This window comes from Nothoprocta perdicaria, unplaced genomic scaffold (assembly GCF_003342845.1).
Source record: "Nothoprocta perdicaria isolate Ctin4 unplaced genomic scaffold, notPer1 scaffold_25, whole genome shotgun sequence".
Lineage (NCBI taxonomy): Eukaryota > Metazoa > Chordata > Aves > Tinamiformes > Tinamidae > Nothoprocta > Nothoprocta perdicaria.
In genome coordinates this window covers 542,290-563,979 of record NW_020455477.1, presented here as the reverse complement: position 1 = coordinate 563,979, position 21,690 = coordinate 542,290, and the positions used below count along the sequence as shown (strand labels likewise).

Sequence of the window (21,690 nt, the reverse complement as noted above, 5' to 3'; positions counted from 1 at the left end):
CTAAGCAGCAACACAAAGCACAGTATTGATTTTCACAAGTGCCTGAAGCTATAACACCTCATACCAGCTCCATCTGAGACTTAGCAGCTAGACAAACAAGAACTGAAAGGCAGATTTCACACAATTCTATATGATCTAGAAATGATGACTCATTCCTCTTGAACAAAACAGAGCACAAGGAGGGCGTCAGAGCAGACAGCAAAGCAGTCCCAGTCTGTTTTGAACTTTGTGAGGACCTAAGTCTCCAGTAGAATCGTTGCTTCTCCAGAATCCTCATCACCACGACAAACTAGGCTTGCCTGATCCTCTCTTGTGCAGAGGATCACGAAGCAAACATCTCCCCAAACATGTGTGCAGGATTATTTCAGAGAATGCTTTTTATACTGTATGCACAATCTTGTATAACATGTTTTTCTCATACAGCATTTCTGCCTTGTAACCTCACATCACACACAATTCCACTTCTATTTCCTACTCCCAAATAATAGCAGGTATTGTTCCTATTCTTGTGATATTCTTGTTATAATTCCAGAAGTGTTTAATGACCAAAGAAGCAGATAGTCACTTAGCCTGCTTTAGGACACTGAAAACCACATAGGTGCTTAACTCCTCATTGAAATTAATAGGAACTAAGTACTTAATTTGCACAAAGATCCTGCGGATTTTTTAGGGCAGCCTTTTTCCCTCCTTAGCCATATAAATGTTTTGAAAATCTGGCCCAGTGTCATACAGCACCTTCCACCTACATCTCAAGTAACATCAGCTACTTGCATAACTTCAGGCACATCTCACTGCCTCTCAGTCATCCAYCCCCTTGGCACTACCCCCAAGTGAGTGAATGGCTTTCAGTGCAAACAAGCAGGTCACTTCTGATTAAACAGATTCTCTCATCAGACATTAAGGGTATAAAGAAGGACTGCCTAAATCTTAGTGAGCAGAGGCAAAAGAAGTCTTAAAAACAGCAGGATCATAAAGCTTGTAAAGAGTAATAGGACAGAGGTCAAAGCTGTGGTTTTCAAAGCTTTGCCTTCTGCAGATTTCTTTCTGCGCATTGGCTTTTCTTGACAATTACAGGATGCCAAACTTCTGATCTAGCCCAGGAAAATCCATCTCCTAAAAAAGATCTGTATAATTCAAGAGAAAATATAAAGAAACTAAGCACTCACAGAAAAGTGAGTACTTTTGAGCATTTACCCTAAGAGGAATTTTTTTTTCTGAAGGAAAGCTCTTTCTCAACTCATAGTATTTTTTGGAGTGTGCTTTGTAGTGCTGGGCCCCCATCTCCGTCCTACAAGACAACTTCCCTGCCATTAGTTCATGAAACAGTTTGGGGTACATAAGCAGATTGCCTTGAGTCCTCCTTATCTTTACAAGATTCGGTCTTGTGAAGCTGCAGCCATGGGCCATATCAGTGTTTGTGTTCTGAAAAAATGTTCTCTTTGCAGTGAACGTACTTGCTGAAACGGTATCTTTATCGGTCTGTTTTTTAACTTGAAAGGACAGCAAAGCTACCTGTAATAGAGTTTCGACATTAGGTATTTGTTCATGTTCTAAAGCAATGTGAATGTTTTTTACTTCTTGTAATTACAGACTTAAATGCAGTGTACTGCCTGCAGTACCAAATGTGCCTGAATGGGATTCTGCAAGGTACTGAGCACTCCGTCTTGATCCAGGAAGTATTAAAATACCATGCCACGCGCTGACAAAAAGTAAAAAGCTGTGCAGATGTGCCAGCTCCACAGAAGGCAGATTACTGTGTTGCTTGCACAGCAAGACTGGGAATGGAAAACGTATTAATAGGGGGAAGAGGGACAGGGCTGTAGTACTTTCATTAAATCTGAACTTTCAAAGTGGACTATTAGAGACTAAGTCTAGTGAGGGTTTATTTAATGGACACAGTACAAAAGGTTGTAATAATGATACTTTCTTGGGGACTCCAGATATTCAGATTGCCACGCAGTAATATAACCTTTACTCACTTGAGTGAAGGATAGGTAGCAGAACACAGATAGCAAATCACTCTTTAAAGGCAACAAGTACATTCCAGAGGAACTGTGGGCATGATGTGATTGCATAACTGCCCCTTAGTGGGGCCTTTCCACTTTGCGACCTTTTTGGACTTTACCACTGTAACTGCTATGTGATGCTATTTGAATCCTTACCACTGATAGGTAAGGAAGAAAAAGATTTATTTTTTCCTCTTTCAAACTGATTATTGCTCCAACAGACATCTTTCTTTCTACCTTTAAACGACCTCCTAAATTGCAATCTCTTGAGTRCAGAGCTAATTCAGGCAAGAGCCCTCTCCCCAAAGTTTGTGTTTAAGGAATGAGAAAAACTCCCCAGATATCTACATTCCCGTGTGTAATACATTTCACGTCAGCCTTTCCTAGTTCTCCCAGTGCAGTGAAATACAGCACTTCCCATAAGCAGTCTAACGGTATTGAGGAAATACTTCCCAGTTTGAGTTCTTCTTTTCAGTGTTGCCAGCACAGGGGACAAAGCTGACACCTCATCAATACTGCTTTCACATACCCGACATTCAGTCTCTTATTCATAAAGAAAGGATATTTGTCACCATTTTGGCATTTTTTCTTCTCAAACATTTTCAAAACCCAACTGGACGCAGTCCTGGGCAACCTGCTCTGCGGAGGGACCTTCCAGCTCCAATAGTGAATAACTGTTCACTATTCTGTGAACAACTACAGCTTCAAACACAGTCTGAAAGGGGCAAATGGGTAAAATCTTTAGAGACCAGAATGGAGACTTTTTTATGTTAATCACAAAGTATCAAATACTTCAGCAAAATAGAAGAAAACATGGTTGTTCTGCCTTATTCATTTGGCCTTCTTAAGTTATCTACTTTTTGGCAACATTCTAGGCAAGCTGTTATACTAATTATGTAATGAATTTCAGATAAAAATATACTGTTACATCTATCCCTAAGGATTCTTTCTTTATTATTTCAAGATGAACCCAGTTGGTACATTAAAACCCTCCCTGGTATACTTCACACCTTTTCTGCGAAGCTTTTATCTGAAAAAGTAACTCTCAAATACTGCCTTAAAAGTAACACTCTTAATTATGGTTACCTTGCTGTACATAAAGAAAATAGAAAACAATATCGTCACCATCATGACTCTGAATTTCTGCATAATTCTTTCCTAGTCTGATATTAAAATTATATTATTATGATGATAGTATGTTTTTCTTTCAAAATACATGTTTTCATTTTCTATTTTCATTTTTATCATGCTCTGCATAAGCAGATCTGGCACTTTTTATTTTTAAAATGAAATTGCTATATATATCAATAATCTGTTTGAGTTTCAATGTCAATAAAGCTGATCCAAAGGATCCTGCTGGCCTTACACGCATGTATATGCACGCAGCTCTTGGAACCACCCTGCACCACCACCAGYGTCCAGGCCCTCGCTCACCAGCTGCCTGTGAGGAAAGCTGCTCTCAGCCCTACTTGGATCCCACCGCCTGTCACCAATGACTCTGAAATTAACTGATGATGTGTGTGCTCGCAGATCCACCTTGAAGTGTCAAGCATATTGCACTTCCAGTTAAATAATACAGAGCTTACAGCTTCATCTAGATACAACAGACAAGATCTCAACTTTATAAATACACAGTTTTCAAAGGATGACTATAAAATTCAATCTCAAATGCTATTGCTATGAAATGTCTGCAAACTTAAAGCCAGAAATTCACCACTCATGCAAACAGACATCTAAATGCCACTCAGAAAACTCTTATTATATGAGACTACTTTTTACTATATTCAACTTAATTGGGAAATTCAGCACTGCTTTATTTCTCAAGTTAAATAGAAAAAGAATATGGTAGAACAAAGGCAGAGCTTTTATCCCAGCTGAAGTGACACTGGAGAGCGGGAGAAGCGAGCAGAGAAGAATAACCAGGCAGCAGTGTGAGAGAAATAAATTTATAAGATTTACAGCATGGAGAATCCCCTGATCAACAGGAAATAGAGACTCATGCCTACACTCTAAGAGATATGCAACATCATAGGATATGATTCAGTAGCTTGGAAAAAAAGTTTTGGGTTACTGGGCAAGTAATTTTCTCTAGCTGAAGCAGTAAAACTGATTTATGGAAAGATCTTTCACAATGCAATCAGGAAAAAGATATACTCAGCTATCTAGGAATTTTCCCGGACTAGGATAACAGTTCTCTAAATCCTTTACAGGACATAGTGAAAGAAAGCAAAGAAGCAGAACATTAATGTGTGTTCTGGTCAATATACCTGGGCGTAATTTACAGTCCTCTGGAGACAGTGCCTCTAGGTCCTGCAGACTATCACAGAAGTGGGTTTCACCTTTTTAGAGGGCATCAGTGTATTCAGAATTGTACACTCATTGTAACAGCTGATGCAGCTTTATTTGTTTGTCTAGATTCTAGATTTTTAAGCAAAATGGGATTACATACAAAAAAAGCTTTACATCATCAGGTTATAGGAGTTATGAGGTATGAGAAACCTTGAGGTCYAAGATTTTTGCAAGCACTACTCCAAAGTATGTGGTAAAAAGGACTATTTCCGCTTAACAAAATCCATACTTTAATATGTTATTTCTAATGGATGAGAACCTGAATTAAAATGGTATTTTAGCTCTTATGGTCAGGCATGAGCAAGCCAAAGGGGACATGCATTTTCTTAGTTAAATTATGCTTGTCAAGGAAGCATTGGAGGAAAAAAAACACTGCTTTCCACATTCTTTTYGTTCAAAACCATCAATCAGTATTCCAGTTCAATGTCTGAGTAATGCAACCTTTATCTGATGACGATAAGAACTGGCATTTGCAATTACAAAACCCTGCCATGGAATAAATACAATTAAGTTATAGATTACAGTTACAGATATTAATGCATAGGTCATGCAGGGAATTCGGACGCAGAAAAAATCTTTGAAGGGAAAACTTACGCAGCCCTAAAGTCAATGACAAAACACTTAAAATGGGGTCAGGTTCTCAATCTACATTAAAGTTAGCCCAAGAGGAAGCACGGTTTAGTGGATAAGATAAAGGATTGTGCTCTATAACCTAATTTGACCAGTGACTTATTTTATGACCTTGGCCAAGCATCTCTCCCCTAAGTTCTTCTGAATTTACAAAGGCTAACAATTCCTACCTGCCTTTGGGAAGCCCATGGACAAAGAGGGCAAGTGCTAAAAAGAATTAAGTAAAGAAGAAATTCAGTGTTTACTATTTACATTGAAAATCAAGGTTAGCTTTGTCCTTTGTTAGAGAAGCTTCACATGTTTGCCATTTCTCTGCAACATATTTTTTTCATAATGCAAACCACTTTAATAAGAGTCATCTATTTCTTCTTATTGTCAAACTCAATAATTGGTGACATTATGCAGTCTTTAGCAGCTAAGCCATTGAAATAACCCAAATCCTTAATAAGAGAAGAGGAGGGCTTCTAACTAATAAAATGCATAACATCTATATTTAAATCAGCACAAACAGAGGGCTTAAGGGAGATGAGACTCACTGAAGACAGACTGATTGATCCAAACAGAAAACAACCACTGGCAGAAAGTCAACAATTTTATTTTAAAAAAAAAAAAAAAAAGCTAGATATGCAGTTTCCATGGACACCCATTTTTATCTCATGGTATGTTTCCTTTTATTAAATATGCATAGCCAGGCTTGCTCAGGATGTGAAGCCTGGTGTTTGATTTTCTTTACATTGTCACCAGGGAATTTACTAATAGCCAAGCAGATTTCTGAAGACATTTAGGACAGGCTTAGCTTCCCATTAACAAAGATGGTTTAACTCTCAGGAAGCCAGAGAGATATAAAGGAAGCTAAACTCCTTAGCCTGAGACTAAAAGACTCATCTTTTTCCTCCTAGGCCTGTTATCCCACGGAGTCAGTCTTTTCTTTTAGCAGCCTTTTTCACCATGTGTCTTTCTGTTCTCTTGCCTTTTTCCTTAGTCTTGAGAGCAATACATAGGTATTTCAGACACATTCTGATTGCCATGGAAGGTGTTGTCCATGGGACCTGAGTACATGCTGATGCATAGGGGTGAGGTGCAGGAAGCAAGTAACACCATTGCTTAAGGCNAAAAAAAAAAAAAAAAAAAAAAAAAAAAAAAAAAAGCTTCTTCACCTTAATCGAAGGTAAATATATGTAATACGTGCCAAACTGGCAGGACTGACAACAACATGTAAATAACGTCTATGTCCTCGCCCTACCACAGCATTTCTATCTAACCTGCCCCTCAGACATGTTCCCCTGTCCAGCTGTGCATGCTGTTCTCTCTCCCTTCTCTTTGCTGTCACCAAACATCTTATCATCTTATTGCTGCTTTGGCTGACAATGAATAATATTGAAGTGTTTAGTTCACACCCTATGTGTGATATAAATGGTCCAACTTCCAGGCCTTCCCTGTAAGGCCCATCCTGGAACAAGCCAGCCAACTTACGAGTCAGAAATACCAGTGACTTAACCAGCCTTGACTTAACCTATACTTGGTTATGTCTGACCGGGCAAGAAACCTTACGAGCTAAGAACATCCACTGCAATCTAGTGCCATTTGATACTGGGAGAGGCAGTCATCAACAACCTCGGGCAACCAAATGCTATTTGCTTAGCCCATTTTGCAAATCACACCTTCTGATTTGGTCCTTTTCTGCTGTATTTGCCTCCTACTGCTCCTGCCACTTCTTGCTAAGGTCTCTGCCTAGGAGCTGACAAACTCTTTTCACCCTCCTCATCCCCTGGGCAAACCTCTCACACAYTGACAAGAAGCGGATTTCCTCTCTCCAACTCACTTGTAGTTGTCACAATAATGTGTCTCCTCCTGTCTGTGCTAAGCAGAGCCCCAAGCCAGGTGAGATTGCACCCTCTGACAGCCGTTGCAGCCATCACAGAACACATTTCAGGAGGTTAATTTTATAAAAAGAAACCTAGTGAGCGCACATGTGCTAACAAGTTAAAAATAATAATAGGTGTCTGYGACCATGCTGTTTCTGCCTGGATCCTTCACAGAAGTTTAGCTGCTGAGAATAGCTTATGCAGTTCGCTATATTTCTATGCATTAAATAACAACCAAAAAACTACAGGCAAAAGTTACAGTTGTCCAAGCAAAACTTGGAGCTTAGCGGATGAGCAGGGGAATACAACACATTTTCTCTTCTGATCTAAACATATAGTAGGTACTTTAAAGGAAAATGAAAGTGAGGGAAGGCCAGAGTGGGAAGCAGGCTATGTTCCATTCAAGATGCCATGCCCTGAAGTTTACAGAATAAGATTTGTTTGACCAGTTGCTCTCTTCCATGCATATTCTCCTAACTGTGCTTTAGTGCACAGCCCATTGCAAGGAGAGTGCAGTACAGCCCTTCCAGACAGCAAGAAGGGTGAGCTTTGTTCAGGAACCAGGAGGATCACAGAATCACAGCGTGGTTGAGGTTGGAAGGGACCTCTARAGACCATCTAGTCCAACCCSGTGCTCCAGCAGGGACACCCAGAGCACGGGGCACAGGGTGGCATCCTGGAGGGTTTGGAGTACCTTCAGATCACTCTTTACCATCACCACATTACGAATAACTAAAACAATTCAAACACAAGGAAAACAAGGAAAAACAAACAGCAGTACTTTGGAGTGGGCCTACATGCTTTGTTTCCTTTCTGAGATAAAATGATGGAATTCGGTAAATTGATGGAATGAGAGAGTTGAATTGAGAAAAACACAGTGAAAAGCAGTGGGAGGAGAACAAGAGGGAATAAAGGGGAAGGTGAAGGCACCAGGATGGGGCCCTGCTCGCAGGGAAAACCCTGTTTAGACAGACCCTGAGGACAGACATCTGGGTGGCAGTGACAGAAATGACTTTGTAACAAAGTAGGATCAACAACAGCTCTCAAATACTGCAGGAGAAGACCTAAAAAAAGGACCACATTTTCCTTTGGCTTGCATAATTCACAATAGTTCTACTACTTTCAATAATATTTCACAAAAATGGTGTAAAAGTTTTGGGAAAATGTAAAAAAAATTAAGAGCATGTCTCTGTAAGCTCTAACACTTTATATATTTTATGAGATTCTGATAATTTTACCACTCCTAACGTGCCATTTTAACCTCCAAGTACCCTCAGGTCTACTGCCCCTGTTTATCCTCAGTGCTAACGACAAATCCAGCATCCTCTTATAGCTTCTCTAGCAACATTTGTCTTAGAGAACTCAGTAGTAAGAAATCATCACTGTGGTTAAAAACAGCTTTCTACCTCAAACAGCTACATTTCAGAGTAATTAAAAATTAACTTCTCAGGCTAAGATTCATACCAATTATGATTCATTTGGCTTTTTTTTTTACATTTGCTAAACTTACTGCAGACTGCCCTTTTTAAAGATAAAATCAAAAAATGGAAATGCAGTTGCCCATGAAGCATGCCTGCCAGCATCTGACAGCAGCACTTATTAGAGACAYGAGAGACAGCTCTAATTCCATTATTAGATATTAGCATAAAATATTTTTAGGAGCAAAGGAAATAAAAAATATTTTCAACAGAATTATTCCCTTTTCCACCATGTCTCGCCCTTGCTGAACATGCAAGACTTCCATCAATTTTAAACAGGAGTTTTGAGTATGGTCAGCTCTATAAGATTAGTTCGTCACAAGGAAATGCGACATGTGAAAAAGAACTGAAAAAGAGAATTCATTTTGAGAACTTGAACTGGGTTACACAATTTGCACTATATATATTTCAAAGATGACCCATAATAGCAAGTAGTTCTTCACAAAGGTCATTGTAAAATCCACTTCCTGTATTACTTATTTCAGAAAGTGTTCCTTGTCTGCCAGCTGTTCACCTGAACCCTGCTAATGAAGGCAAAGTCTTCTATGGTTATCATCCTGACCTTTAAACTTTATTATCTAGAAAACCATAAAGTTTATTTAAAAAAAAAAAGATATGAAAGGGCTTATAACACATTCACTTAGGAGAGCTGGTTCCCAGCCTCGCCTTTGGATCTGTCCGTGGTTTGAAGCGCCTGCCTGCAGCCATGCCTGCTGATTACAATGGGACGTGGGAAATGGAATCCAATGAAAACTTTGAAGGCTACATGGTTGCTTTAGGTAAATGAAAAATATTGACTATATTGATGAAAGTTTCAATTATAAGTAAAAACCTTTAAAAATTAACRAGAAAATAAGTTTATTTCTGTCATGAGCCTTGTGGCATGACAGTTATTGGCAATCACATTAAAATTATATGATTGTAATGTTTTTGCAATTACAATAACATATCATATAAGCAAGAAAAAAAAAAGGGATGCAAAGACATTATCCATTATTAAGATAAGTGAAAAAAACGCATAGATGGGGGAAAAAAAGACTTTTAGATATAGAAGCTCTTTCTTATTCCAGGTATATCTTACTGTAATAGGCAAATCACAGCCTGGGTGGCTCTGTTAAAAAGAAAAAGGATATTTTATATCACGAAAACAGCAATAGTGCTAAGTATTCAATTACTGTTTTCAATTTGTAGGAACTGTAAAACAGTTGCATGGTAAAGGCCGTAAAAATTGAAATGAGTGAATGTCTGCCAACTTGTATGGGAGTGATCCTTATACAGCAGGGCAGCTGTGGTCACAGGCTTCCTACACATGTGTTTACCTGCTTAGCTAAACTGGAGTTCACTTGATCAACACCCTCAGTGATGACAACAATATGCAGGAATAAGGAAAAAAAAAAAAAAGAAGATCTGCTGTTTAGAAAGCTTTCATTTACTACCTTCATAGCTTATTATCAGGCCTCTGTCTGACAGCCACAGCTTGTGTATCCACTGAAAAGGACATTAAAGAGACTTACTATGTAGATGCCAGAGGAATATCAAGGCAGTGTTAACCAAATGCTGGCAATATCCTTGTCATTTTGTATCAAACTCATTTTATGTTGTTTGCAAACTCTTTTTTACCCAAACTGGCATTTATTTATTGTAAGGACTGTGAAAGAATTCTGAGATAAATACTTTCTTTTGCTTCAGCAATTGTTTTATTTCAATATAAATTGCCTTTCATGGACTTACGCACTCATAAAAAGTAAACGTCTTTCTGCTCCAAGTCATTATGATTATGCAGGTAGTATGCAAGAAATCCTTCCTCTGCTTATGTCAGCAAAGAAACAGTTCTTTACTTTGATGAAAATACAAAATTTTCTAGCAAATCACCAGTGACATGACTTTCTTYGGAACATCCTGGATGGGCACTGAATGAACAAGTGTTTCCGTTCTACTACTGATATAGCATTGCTGCATTCCAAACACTGTCCTAATAACTATATTAATTGCTMCCACCTGTAAACTGAACTGTAATTATTATCATTTTAAAATCCTTTTAAAATATGTAATGCATATTTCAAAGTTAGGTTGCTGCTTCTACCATAAAACCTAGCTTGAATTGGACAACAGCAGTTCCTTACAGCAACTCAGTGCCATCTGTGGAACCATTTCAGTGGTTAAAACAGGACATGTGATGAAAGCTTTTTTTTTGATAATTCATGACTTTATTATTAAGTGGATTTTTTATCCTTTTCTGATTTTACTGGTCTCTCAGTGGCGATTGAGAGAAATAATGGATYGATTCTGACTACAGTGGAGTCTGGACTACAGACACTACATACTTAGAAGCCTGTTTGAAAAGAGATAGTAACAATTCMTGACAGTTCAAGGTCTTGACCCACTGGAGAGCCTGAAACAAATGTGTTAGAATACGGAATGCAACAGAGATTCATTTTCCCCAGAAATAGTTTGATTCATTGGCTACCCTGGGCAGGTGCTACAGGAGAAGTTCACTCAGGCTGCTGACACCACGTTCAGACTGCCTCCACGACAAGSCCAGTAACTGGTTGGGATGAAGAAGCAATTTGCACCAGTTGCCTGGATCTGGCCCATCATTGCTACACTCTTCATTAATACATGATTTTTTTGTGTATACGTGCATACATATACTCCATTTTATACTAATGAAAAACTGCCGCTAAATTAGTGGAACAAACATTATAGAGATGCACAAGGGTACAAGGTGACTGACAAAAAACCTCTGGCGCGTTCACCTGTTCTCAGTGAATGGAAATGACACGGAAGGAGTGAGGACAGACTCTTCCGCTCTGTTTCTCTCAATTTTACATGCAGTTGATATTTTAAGTATTAAAGTGCTTGGGTTCAAAGCACAGAGCCTCCTTTCTTTAAATTCATCCATCCTTATAATTAATACATATGCATTTCTATACTTTAATTAAAGAATAGTTTTGCCCTTTAAGCCAGAAACTTTGATTTTATCATAAACATGTTACAAAGCATTTTAATCTACTATAATAGAACCATATTTCACTTTTATTGCTTGCATTGTTCAAAATGCAGTTATGAAAACCATGCTTTAATAAAACTTCCCCTGATTTTTCTCCAGGAGCTACAAGACTAATATATTTAGTCAGAAATAGCTTTTCTTTGGAAGTCTAGACATTTTTTTTCCCTCAGAGAGACCTAAATTTTGTGTTACCTGGCTATAAATCAGACCCAGGGATATCTTTAATCCACCACAGCAGATAATATATACCCAAGAAGCCTTGAATATAAATACTGAACGAGAACATTATCCTCCATRTTAAAGAGTTACAATTTTTTCAAGCCAATCCTCTCACTCAATTCAATTAGTGCTTCAACAGTGCTATAATGAATCTACCAAAAGAAAAAGGACTCCATTAGTACGTGGCACTGCTGAGCTGACAGTGATTAACTTCCATGTGAAACCACTAAAAGATGGCTAACAAACCAAAACCATTTTTCAATCTCCTGCAGAAACATGTGGGATTATTTCATTTGCATCTAGCACCATAATAAGATTCACTACCAGCTGGTCAGAAATATTTATTGCAGATGGTAATGCAGCTGGCATTAGGCGGATTGTCTGGGGCAAACTGTCACGACGCGAACATATATTCCCCTTTTGGTAGCTCTCAATGCCTTCCGTCGCAAGCAGTTGTTTATGTTAGAATGTTAGTCTTCATCATGACCAAAGGAAGGAATGTTAAGGAGCTCAGTGCTGCATAAATGCTCACAGAATATTAAAGAGGAACTGTCAAAAGCTTCACACTGATTTTTTTGACTTTCTGTTTTTTATCATCCATCTGTACACAGATATATGTGCAGATACATACATACAAAAGAAGAAATCTTTCTTCCTTTAGAATCTAACTACAATCTGCTTCTGTCTCTGCTGCCTAAGGACAATGAATAAGCCAGGTTTTTGTTGGACTGAGGTTTTTTTAATTTTTTTCTTGTAATTTTTAATTAATTGATTAATCTCTTGTATACTCCTGTGGACTCTAGGTTCAACATAGAAATAACATGCCCAGATCCCCTGGATTGCACATCTATTCTAAAATGCTTACTTACTGCTGAACAGAGTCTTTATTCTGAGCTCCTCCCTATGCAGGGTGGCCAACATTAGGAACCTGCCGGACAAGGACCAATACCCTCCTATGCTTGGGAGCTACATGATTTATATTGCACACATGGAAGGGAGAACGGCCCTCAGGCATAAAAAGATGACAGCACTCGTAGCATCCCACAGTTTAATGTCTGAGTGAGGCCAGGAAGGCACCAAGCAATGTCAGTCTTAACTGCTCACGATGTCTTAATTCTGTCTTAACATGTCAGTACGTAACCACCAGTGGTTAAATGCAGCAGCTCTGCTTATAACCTTTCTACAGCTACCATCCTCATAAATAGGCATAGAGTCAGTAGGAACATCCTCAAATTGAAGATCTACTTACACAGAAGTCAAGATCTTTTTTTAAAAACGAACATCTTCTCTCCAAGATGCTACAGGTAAAAATGTCATTTGTGGAACTAGGCAATCATTAAATATAGCGATATATGCTGCTAAGAAATGTCCAAATTTTCCTTGTAACTCCTCTTTTTTTTCTCTGTTTATTGACAGATATTGATTTTGCGACTCGTAAAGTTGCAAAGCACTTGAAACAAACAAAGGAGATTATTCAAGATGGAGATAATTTTAAAACAAAAACACTCAGCACGTTCAGAAATTATGAAGTGAACTTCACTGTGGGAGTGGAGTTTGAAGAGCATACCAAAGGACTCGATAACCGAGTGGTAAAGGTATTAGTATAGTGCTTAATTTCTTTATACACTGCAGCTGGCAAGCAGTTCAAAAATCAGCTTTGTAGGTGAATAATAGTAGAAAAAAATATATAGGAATTATAGACTTATTACAAACAGAAATAATTAGCATAATTTTTCCTTATCACTTTCTCCTGAAAAATATACTCCCATGACACAGTTTATGCTTTTGAACATTGCTCCCAATGTCTTTAGATAAATCACAGGCACCACTGAGGATCTAAGAGGTTATGATTAGATCACTCCTCAGATCCACAGACCTATGCTGTGCTATTGCTTTACTCCACTGTCTATTTCTGTGCAAAATCACTTCACTTGCAGATGTTCTGATCTCTCTTCATTATCAATTACCTGGCTGCAAGAAAGAAGCACAGTTTGTACAACTGTAACTCTGCCTGGTTTAATCACTTTTACCTAACATTCTTCTCTAAACAAATTAGATTATTTGCTTGAAACAAGGAGAAGGAGGGAAGGGAAAGTGCTGTTATTCTCTGAAGCGCTCTTAAAAAAAAAATCTGCTCATTATACTAGTGAAAAAATACCCAATCACGCTGAAGTCAGATGAATAAAATTACCAGGCAACCATTGACAAAAGGTTATTCATTAAATTTATAGAGCATGTAGCTTAAAAGTCAGTAAATAAGAAAGAAGTTTACTGAAATGGAATGGGTTTTGTCTTATTATTAATGGAAAGTTCCCTCATAAGAGAAATAAATCAYCCAGTACTGAACCAGAAAATGAATTAAGCTCCTAATGCTCTTAGAGCTTTTTAATAACTGAACTTCCATTGACTTTAACTGGTCTCGGATGAGGATTTACACATGATACATGGTTAAATGTCTCCTCAAATTACAGTGGTTCACATCTAAAATAACCAAAAGGAAATCGCTCTGAATTTAGTCTAGCATATTTTAGTAGTGAATTTAGCCTGTAAAAGCCTTTTGATTTCAGAGATGGTCATCCTGCTCCTGGACAAGAATCAACATATCCAGTATCTCTCATAAAAATACTTTGCTGGGATTGAAGTAAACGATGCATTAACTCTTTTCTTGGAGTTTCTGGATGCCAGCTCTTTCATAGTGGCGGTCTGTTCTGATAGATAGTACTAGCATTAACAAGATCACTTAGGTCAAATAAGCATTTGGCTTGGATAATATATTTGGGGAAGCTACTATCAACCTCTTTGGAGGGAGAGTTTATGAAACAGAGCAAGAAAGTAGACTGGTTTTTTTTGAAGATTTCTTTTTCTTTCCCACTGTACAAAGAGATTGTGAAAGACCAAAGCGAGCTTGAGAAATACTSAATTAGCTACAGATTACTGGATATCATTATATACTCATTCCACAATAATTAAGCAAAACATTTGCACTACTTTTCCTCCTTCTTCCTATGACTTGCTGCCATTGTCCCTCATGTGGAAACGAGGCTGGGTCTCTATTATCATCCTTTGACAATTAAGCTACAAAATACATGTCTCTTTTAAGAAAMAGGAACCATCTGCTGATGTGCTTATATGATGTTTTTTCATACTTTACAAGAGTTTAAAAGTTCTGTTCATTTCTGCTTGGCCTCTTCTTAGTGTTGCCACCATAGTTCTGAACCTAAGTATATATTAGTTTCTTTGAACAGGCATTATGTCATTTTTAACTTGCTCTTGTACACACAGACTTTGATTCAGACCTACCTTTATTATACAAATATTATTAGAGAGTATTTCAAACACTGGAGTCATCTTCAGAGATTATCCTTAGGGCCATCCTTACCATGTGAATCTACCATTGCTTAAACTTTCGACCTTAAATTTCCCCTCAAGAGTAGACATCAGATACTAGCCGATTTTCTTTTCTCTCAATTAATTATCTATATATCCCTCAATGCCTGATGCATCTTAGCTTACCCCTGTGTCACTTGCTAGATTTGAGAAGCATGACATTTTAGATAAGTTTTACTAATTTCTATTTAGACTAATGAAAATACTTGTTTCCTGGAACTCCTAAAGCCTTCAGCTGCACAGAGCCCACAGCGTTGCAGATAGCTCATTAATGTCTATACTTCAGCAAATCCATTCTAGACATCCTAGWGGAAACTGGTGGCCTAGGCTCCAAACCTACTGACATCCTTTTTGAATTATTTGTTATCTCTTGAGAATTTCATGATGCCTTTCTGACCTCCCACACCTACATTCACTGACCAGCATTGTCCTGTCCCTGTGCACAGCCAGGATGAGGGTTAGGTGACACAGTCACTGCTGCATCTGCTACTTATTCCAGCTCACATCCAGCCCCCTGCCCTCCTCTTTCACCACATTAGTGTCACACTTTAAATTTCTCTGTAAAACCTTCTTTCTCTCTTTGGCTTACGATCATCTCTCTTTAAAGTTCTTTTATGAAAGTGCATGAAAGATGCTATAAAATATGTGTATTGTACAACATGATGTATATTAATACACATTTTCTGTTTTATGTAGAGTTAGAAAAGTTGTTAGCACTGCACTAATTGATATAAGCCCCAGATCTTCACCCATGAAACCTCATAATCATTTTATTAGTGGCTTCATACAGCAGGAAAAAAACAGTTTTCATGCATTCATTCCATACAAGTGTATGGAGACCAAGAAAATCTCTAGCTAGAATGAACACTGTGTATTACTGTATGTGAAGAAATGTATGGAAACTGATAATATAAAAAGAATAGTAAAAGCTTCACACCTAAATGGTATTGAATTAAATGTTTGAAAGCATTTAGGGCTTTGGTTGAGCTAGTTGCCTTTTTTTTAAGAGGATGATAAGGAGCAGTAAAAAGCAAATGTAAACAGAGTCTTGTCATTTTTTTGATTGAGTTTATTTTCATATATTCATAAGCATCTTTTTATCCTATTTGCGTTAATTATTTCATCAATGCAGACACTAGTGACTTGGAATGGTGACCAACTGGTGTGTGTTCAGAAAGGTGAAAAGAGTAACAGAGGCTGGAAGCACTGGATTGAAGGAGACAAACTTTATCTGGTAAGGGCTGCTCTACTGATACACAGAACACAACTGAGACTGCAGGAAAGCAGGACACTTCCACTTTTAAGGTTTTATTACTTATTCCATTTAGAATTGTCTTTATTCAGACAGCTCTGATCTCTAAACTCTTAAGATAACCCCTCACTACTACAACTCAGGAGCGCTTAGTTTCTTTCCAACGACTCCCAATTAAAATCTAACCCTGTAGTTTTTGCTCCTGTTGACTGCCCTTCAGCCAGTAACCCTTCCAGGCTACGCTGCACCTCTAAGATCTTCTGGTTCTCAAATAACCATTGGTAGGGGGAAAACGGATAGGAAAAAGATTACAAGAAAAATATTATTTTTTGTCCTGAAACAAGAACTATGCAGTTTTAACATGAACTATGCAGTAATCCACATCAGAAATCACTCTCAGGATACTCAAGAGGATGCTGTGAACAATCTACTCRTCAGCTATCTTACGATAGTACAATAAAAAGAGAAAACTTCAAACAGTTGAGCACAAAAATAAATGTAGGGAGCATGAGAAAGGCCATAAGGGCCTGTGCAGGAAATGAGCAGTCAGTGAAGATAGAAAGATAAATAACAGATTAGGCAATAATACCCAAGTTTTTGGAAGAGCAGTCAAGAAATGGGTATGGTAATGCTGGGCAAYRGAGCAGGTGCAGAAAGATTATAGAGAAGAGTTTATTAATTCTGGCTTGTAAGAAACCAGATATAACTTCTAGGTAACTACTCTGTGGCAGGTTTACCCTACAGCTCCACACCCTTCAGGCCAATATTGCCTGAAGGTCAAGGTTATGCACTAAAAAAAACATATCCTTCCACTCCCTTAAAAAACAGTATCCCCTCCAGCTGTCTAGCATCATTTTTAATCCCTACTCTAAAACTGAACACAGATCCTACATGCTGGTCCTGGCATTCAAGCTCAGATTGATGGAAGTAGATTCTCTCAATGCTCTATCACAAGTTTGGCCAAGTACTGCCCAAGAAGTCCCCTTCTGCTTGCTCTGATGCCTTAGTGGCCTGGGAACACTAACTAGTGGGAAGGCTGAACAAGCTGCGCGCGCTGGAGTGTGCAGGGGCGCCAGGCGGCACCGTGTCCGCAGCGCTTCCCAGGAACACTGGGGAGCTCTTCCTAGGAACACTGCGCTCATCCGTCTGGGAACAACTGCTGGGCACATCTGTTCTCTGAAGTAAACGGCCCCGTCCTTTGGAAGTGTTCTCCACTATTTTCTTATGCTTTCCCCATTGCAATGCTTCTCATAAATTATGAGATAATAAGAAAATTATAAAATAGTATGCTATATTGTTTTAATAAGAAAGCATGCAAAAGTCTCTCATTACAGAGCAATTTTTAGGCATTTTTCATTTTTATGTTTCAGAAAGCTCAATTCAAGTGTCAGAATTTAATTACTGCAACCTGTAGTGCATGACAACTGATTATGATTAGTTAAATCTAAAATGCTATTTTTATTTCCTGTTCTCTCTTCATAAGTATTCCTTTAAATGCAGTGGCTAGCTCATACAATTGCTGAGGGAGGCTAGGGTATATGTGAAACGCAGCTTGTACCCCTATATACTTATAAATTGTTTTAATSCTGCAGGAACTGACGTGTGGAGACCAGGTGTGCCGTCAGGTATTTAAGAAGAAAAACTAGAACCGACCAGAAACCCTTCCAGATCATCATCACACTGTTTTGCCATTACGTTCTGTCTAAAAGGAGAACCAAACAGGATTTCTAATACTTCTTTGCCACCATGTGAATGCATTTTTATGCATCCTTCTGGAGACAAACATATTTTATCAGAAGTTATGAACATCATAAATTATTTTCTTTTTCAGTTTGGAGTTAAATAAAAATAATTGTCTTTCAAGTAATGCTTTCCTCTATTCTTGGAATATTTATAATCCTTTCCAGAGGAACATTTCTAAGTCCTTTAGCAAAAAAGCTGAAAATAAATRTTCCCAATTATCTCAATCACAGTGTATCTCTCTATAATGCTGTAATATGCTGTAATAGCATAATAGATTTGGATGACTGCATAGAATTTGACATCCTTTGGGTTGTAGATACTTAATTTACTCCTRGCTCACTAAGTCCAAAGCTTAAGCAAGTAGAATGGCTCATCAAACTAGTAACAGGATACATAGCTTTCCATATTTAGATTATTCATTTGATTTTGGCTCAGGTCTATAGCTGCTGGAGGTTGTTACCACCTGATAAATCCCTCATGGCCTGTGTGAAATGCTGTAGTTCCTTAATACAGTCTCACCTGACAGGAGTTTAGGCTCCTATCYTCCAGGCAGAACTGGCATCATGCTAACAATCCCAGTGGAGAAGTCAGAGTATCTCATGGACCTTCTCCAGTTGAGCTGGTCCATATTGGCAGGGGTAGAGGATCACACGGTTTCTCCCCGTCCACACTGGCTGCTTAGCCTACCCACTCATGGGCAGCATCTCCAAATGGCAAAGGGGCACATAGAGCCCCTCAGCTTGAGCCAAGGCCACATCAGCACAAATCCAAATCTGCTTATTTTGTCACTGACAACAAGGCCCTGTTTATATACATGCAGATGTAGAGATGTAGATTTACATCTACAGATGCAGAGATATTTTTAACTGAACTTTTCCTCTACCCCAAAACTTTGACCTCGTGTCAATTTTTGTGCGATTTAGTTAAGCAGTGCTCTAACATGAGTTCACATTGAAGAAACTGAACACGGATCTGTTAAACTCAGTCCTGATCTAGACTTTCCACTTCCTATTTCTAGTCCCTGCTAGTTACCAGGCTTAGAAGGAACACATCAAGTGCCTGCCCACAGTTCATTATGATTTCAAAATGTTGTCAGAGCAAAGTAATCACAAGGAAAAAGAACGTTCTTATAATCAGTAACATTTCTCACATTTGGCTCTTGCCAGGAGAAAATTTGCATAATGCAGGGTTTCACTACTTCATTTCAAGTCATAAACCAACGAAGAAGTTTTCATATATTACAAAGACTTACCATTAATTTACAAATGATGAATTTTGATGATGGAAAGCATTAGTCAATTGATTTCTTGTTATATTTACTCCTTTTATCAGATGGATGTGAATGGGATGTAAATAAAGTGTGCATTTGGGCACTTAAGTTTAATTAGAGAGAAAACTGGATCTGATTTCAATTACAAATTCAGGAACAGAAAATTCCAGGGTTCTTAACAGGCAATGAAAAAATGTGCAAGACTATGAAACATTCATTCTCTTCCTGCTCTCTCAGAATTCCACTTTACTGATACACACAAACTGATGGTATCCGTTACACCTGCGTGCACAGAATTGGGGACAGATAATGAACGATTCATTATGTTGCAAGACAGTTACTTCCACAAGTATCCTCTCTTATATGATATTTGCTGTTAGCTTAGTCTGGAAGCTGTACAGAGAAGCCAGCAGATGAAATACTTGCACTGAAGACAGTCCTCTCTGGTAATTTAGAGGATGCCCTTTCACATGCTCAGCCCTCTTGCATGCACTGCAGTCTCAGCTGTTTGCTGCTGTCTGCACTGTTCCTATTCTTTAGCAAGGATATTACTCAAACACAGCTAACAGGAAGGGAATTTACCAGCAGCCGTCTGATCCAAGCAACAGAAAAGTCTGTACTAACAAAAGCTCTTCTTGGTGAGTACAGCATTGGGCAGACACTCAGTAGCATTATCTGTCACCAACTTTTCAAAACGAAAATGACACAGGTGTGTATAGGAAATGRTGAGAAATGGTGACAATGAGATTCCTAAAAACCTGCAGGACTGAACCAGTTTTGTTCCCTGAAAATCACCTGGTGATCAACTGTCAAAAGAAAAAATTAATGCTGTCCAGTGCTACTGTAAATGCTTCCACCAATAGTGTTCAATGCCTACTTCCTAAGATGCTGTTTTTCTCGTAGCCTTTGCGTCTTCCGAAAGGTTAGTGTGAGGCTTCCAAATTTTTCCACTGTTATCCTACCGCCTCTGCTCATCTGCTGCTTGTCAAAGACTTCTACTCTACTGCCATCTGGCAAAAGTCTGAAGCTTTTAACCCCAAATTTACTTTAAGACCTGATGAAGAGAGACAAAATTTCAAAAACAACAAAAAATCTTTAATGAYATTTGTGTTCTTTTTAACCAAGAGAGTATATTTCAGTTTAGTAGACACTAATAGAAAGGATTGATGCATTCAGATTACTTACAGAGGTTTTCTTCCATCAAAACACAATCTTTTTAGATTTGTGATTGATTTGAAAGGCAGAGGTTGTAGATATTTTAATTTTGGCTTGCTGATTACACTTYTTATGCAGATGGTGATTGGAAGATTAAAATAAATCATTTTATGAAAATGAGACTTAAAGCTAACCAGGGAAACTTTTCAAGAGTTGCAAAGAATTTGTCAATTACTCCCTAGGTTTCCAGTTGGCTTTAATTATAACATACATTGCAGTGCTTCAATCATCATTAAAGAGAAGGGGGAAAACAATGCTCGAGATTAAGTATTCCAGAGATCTCAGAGGAGGGGGAATCCATGGAAATATTCAAAACGCTGCCTTATGAGACAGCAAACACAGAACCCATTTTGGCCTGAAAACACAAACACGAAAAGCTCCCTACTATCATCCATACCCAAAGATGGGACARGAAGTAACAGACTGAAATTGCACCAGAAACACTTGAGATGGACAATAGTAACCCCTCTGTGCTGTAAAGGCCTCTGYATTATAAACATCAGGAAGTTGCCTGATTAGCTTGTGGAATCTCTAAGAAATTGGTAAAATTTAATCTGCCTTTGGCATAAACTTGAACTACAGGATCCCCTTAGGTGTTTCCTGGGGCTACTGCTCTGTGATTCTGTTTTTGCATCCATCCAGACCGTATTTAAAGAAAGAAGATCAATAAACACATCAATACTGCAGCATAAAAGGTTTACTGAAAAAAGTTTGTCTGGCTTTAAATACTGTAGTTAAGGTCCTCGTAAACATGGATGCACAATGAGTACGGATGGAAAATGATCCATTTATTAATAAATAAATGTATCCATTTATTTGTTTAGTTATCCTAGGTCCAACTAYGATATTCGTTTTCCTGCCATCAGCAAATCAAGCTGAACCTTTAACTGTACTTGTACTAATGGTTAACAAGACTGTCAGACAGACATACATTAGTCTGTCAAATATCTTTCAAATATATTATAGATGTATCAAATATCTATCAAATGTCTTACAGCTTTGTTGAAGAAAATGGCCGGGTAGATTATTATGAGAAAAGTTATAGTTTAAACTCATGTCAATCGAATCTGAGATACAAGCCTTAGAAAATACTAGAAATTCTCTTCTTCACCAATTTTTATGTTGTTATACTTTGGCTTACTGCTATTTTGAGTTTAGGAAATAGACTATCATAAAGTTGCATCTTAAAGGATTTCTGAAAATTTTGATAAATCCTATTGTAAAGACTGCCTCTGTGAACTTACGTTCACAGAGTTAAATTATGAC

General features: G+C 38.1%; 1 protein-coding gene across 1 annotated transcript; it reads left to right on the top strand.

Moving 5' to 3' along the window:
• Positions 1–8,978: 8,978 nt before the first annotated feature.
• On the top strand, positions 8,979–17,988 carry RBP2 (retinol binding protein 2). The gene is made up of 4 exons (XM_026040108.1): positions 8,979–9,107; positions 12,974–13,152; positions 16,077–16,178; positions 17,789–17,988. Exons 1-4 carry the CDS (start codon positions 9,035–9,037, stop codon positions 17,840–17,842), a joined length of 408 nt encoding a protein of 135 aa, XP_025895893.1. The 5' UTR covers positions 8,979–9,034; the 3' UTR covers positions 17,843–17,988.
• The last annotated feature ends 3,702 nt before the right edge of the window (positions 17,989–21,690 follow it).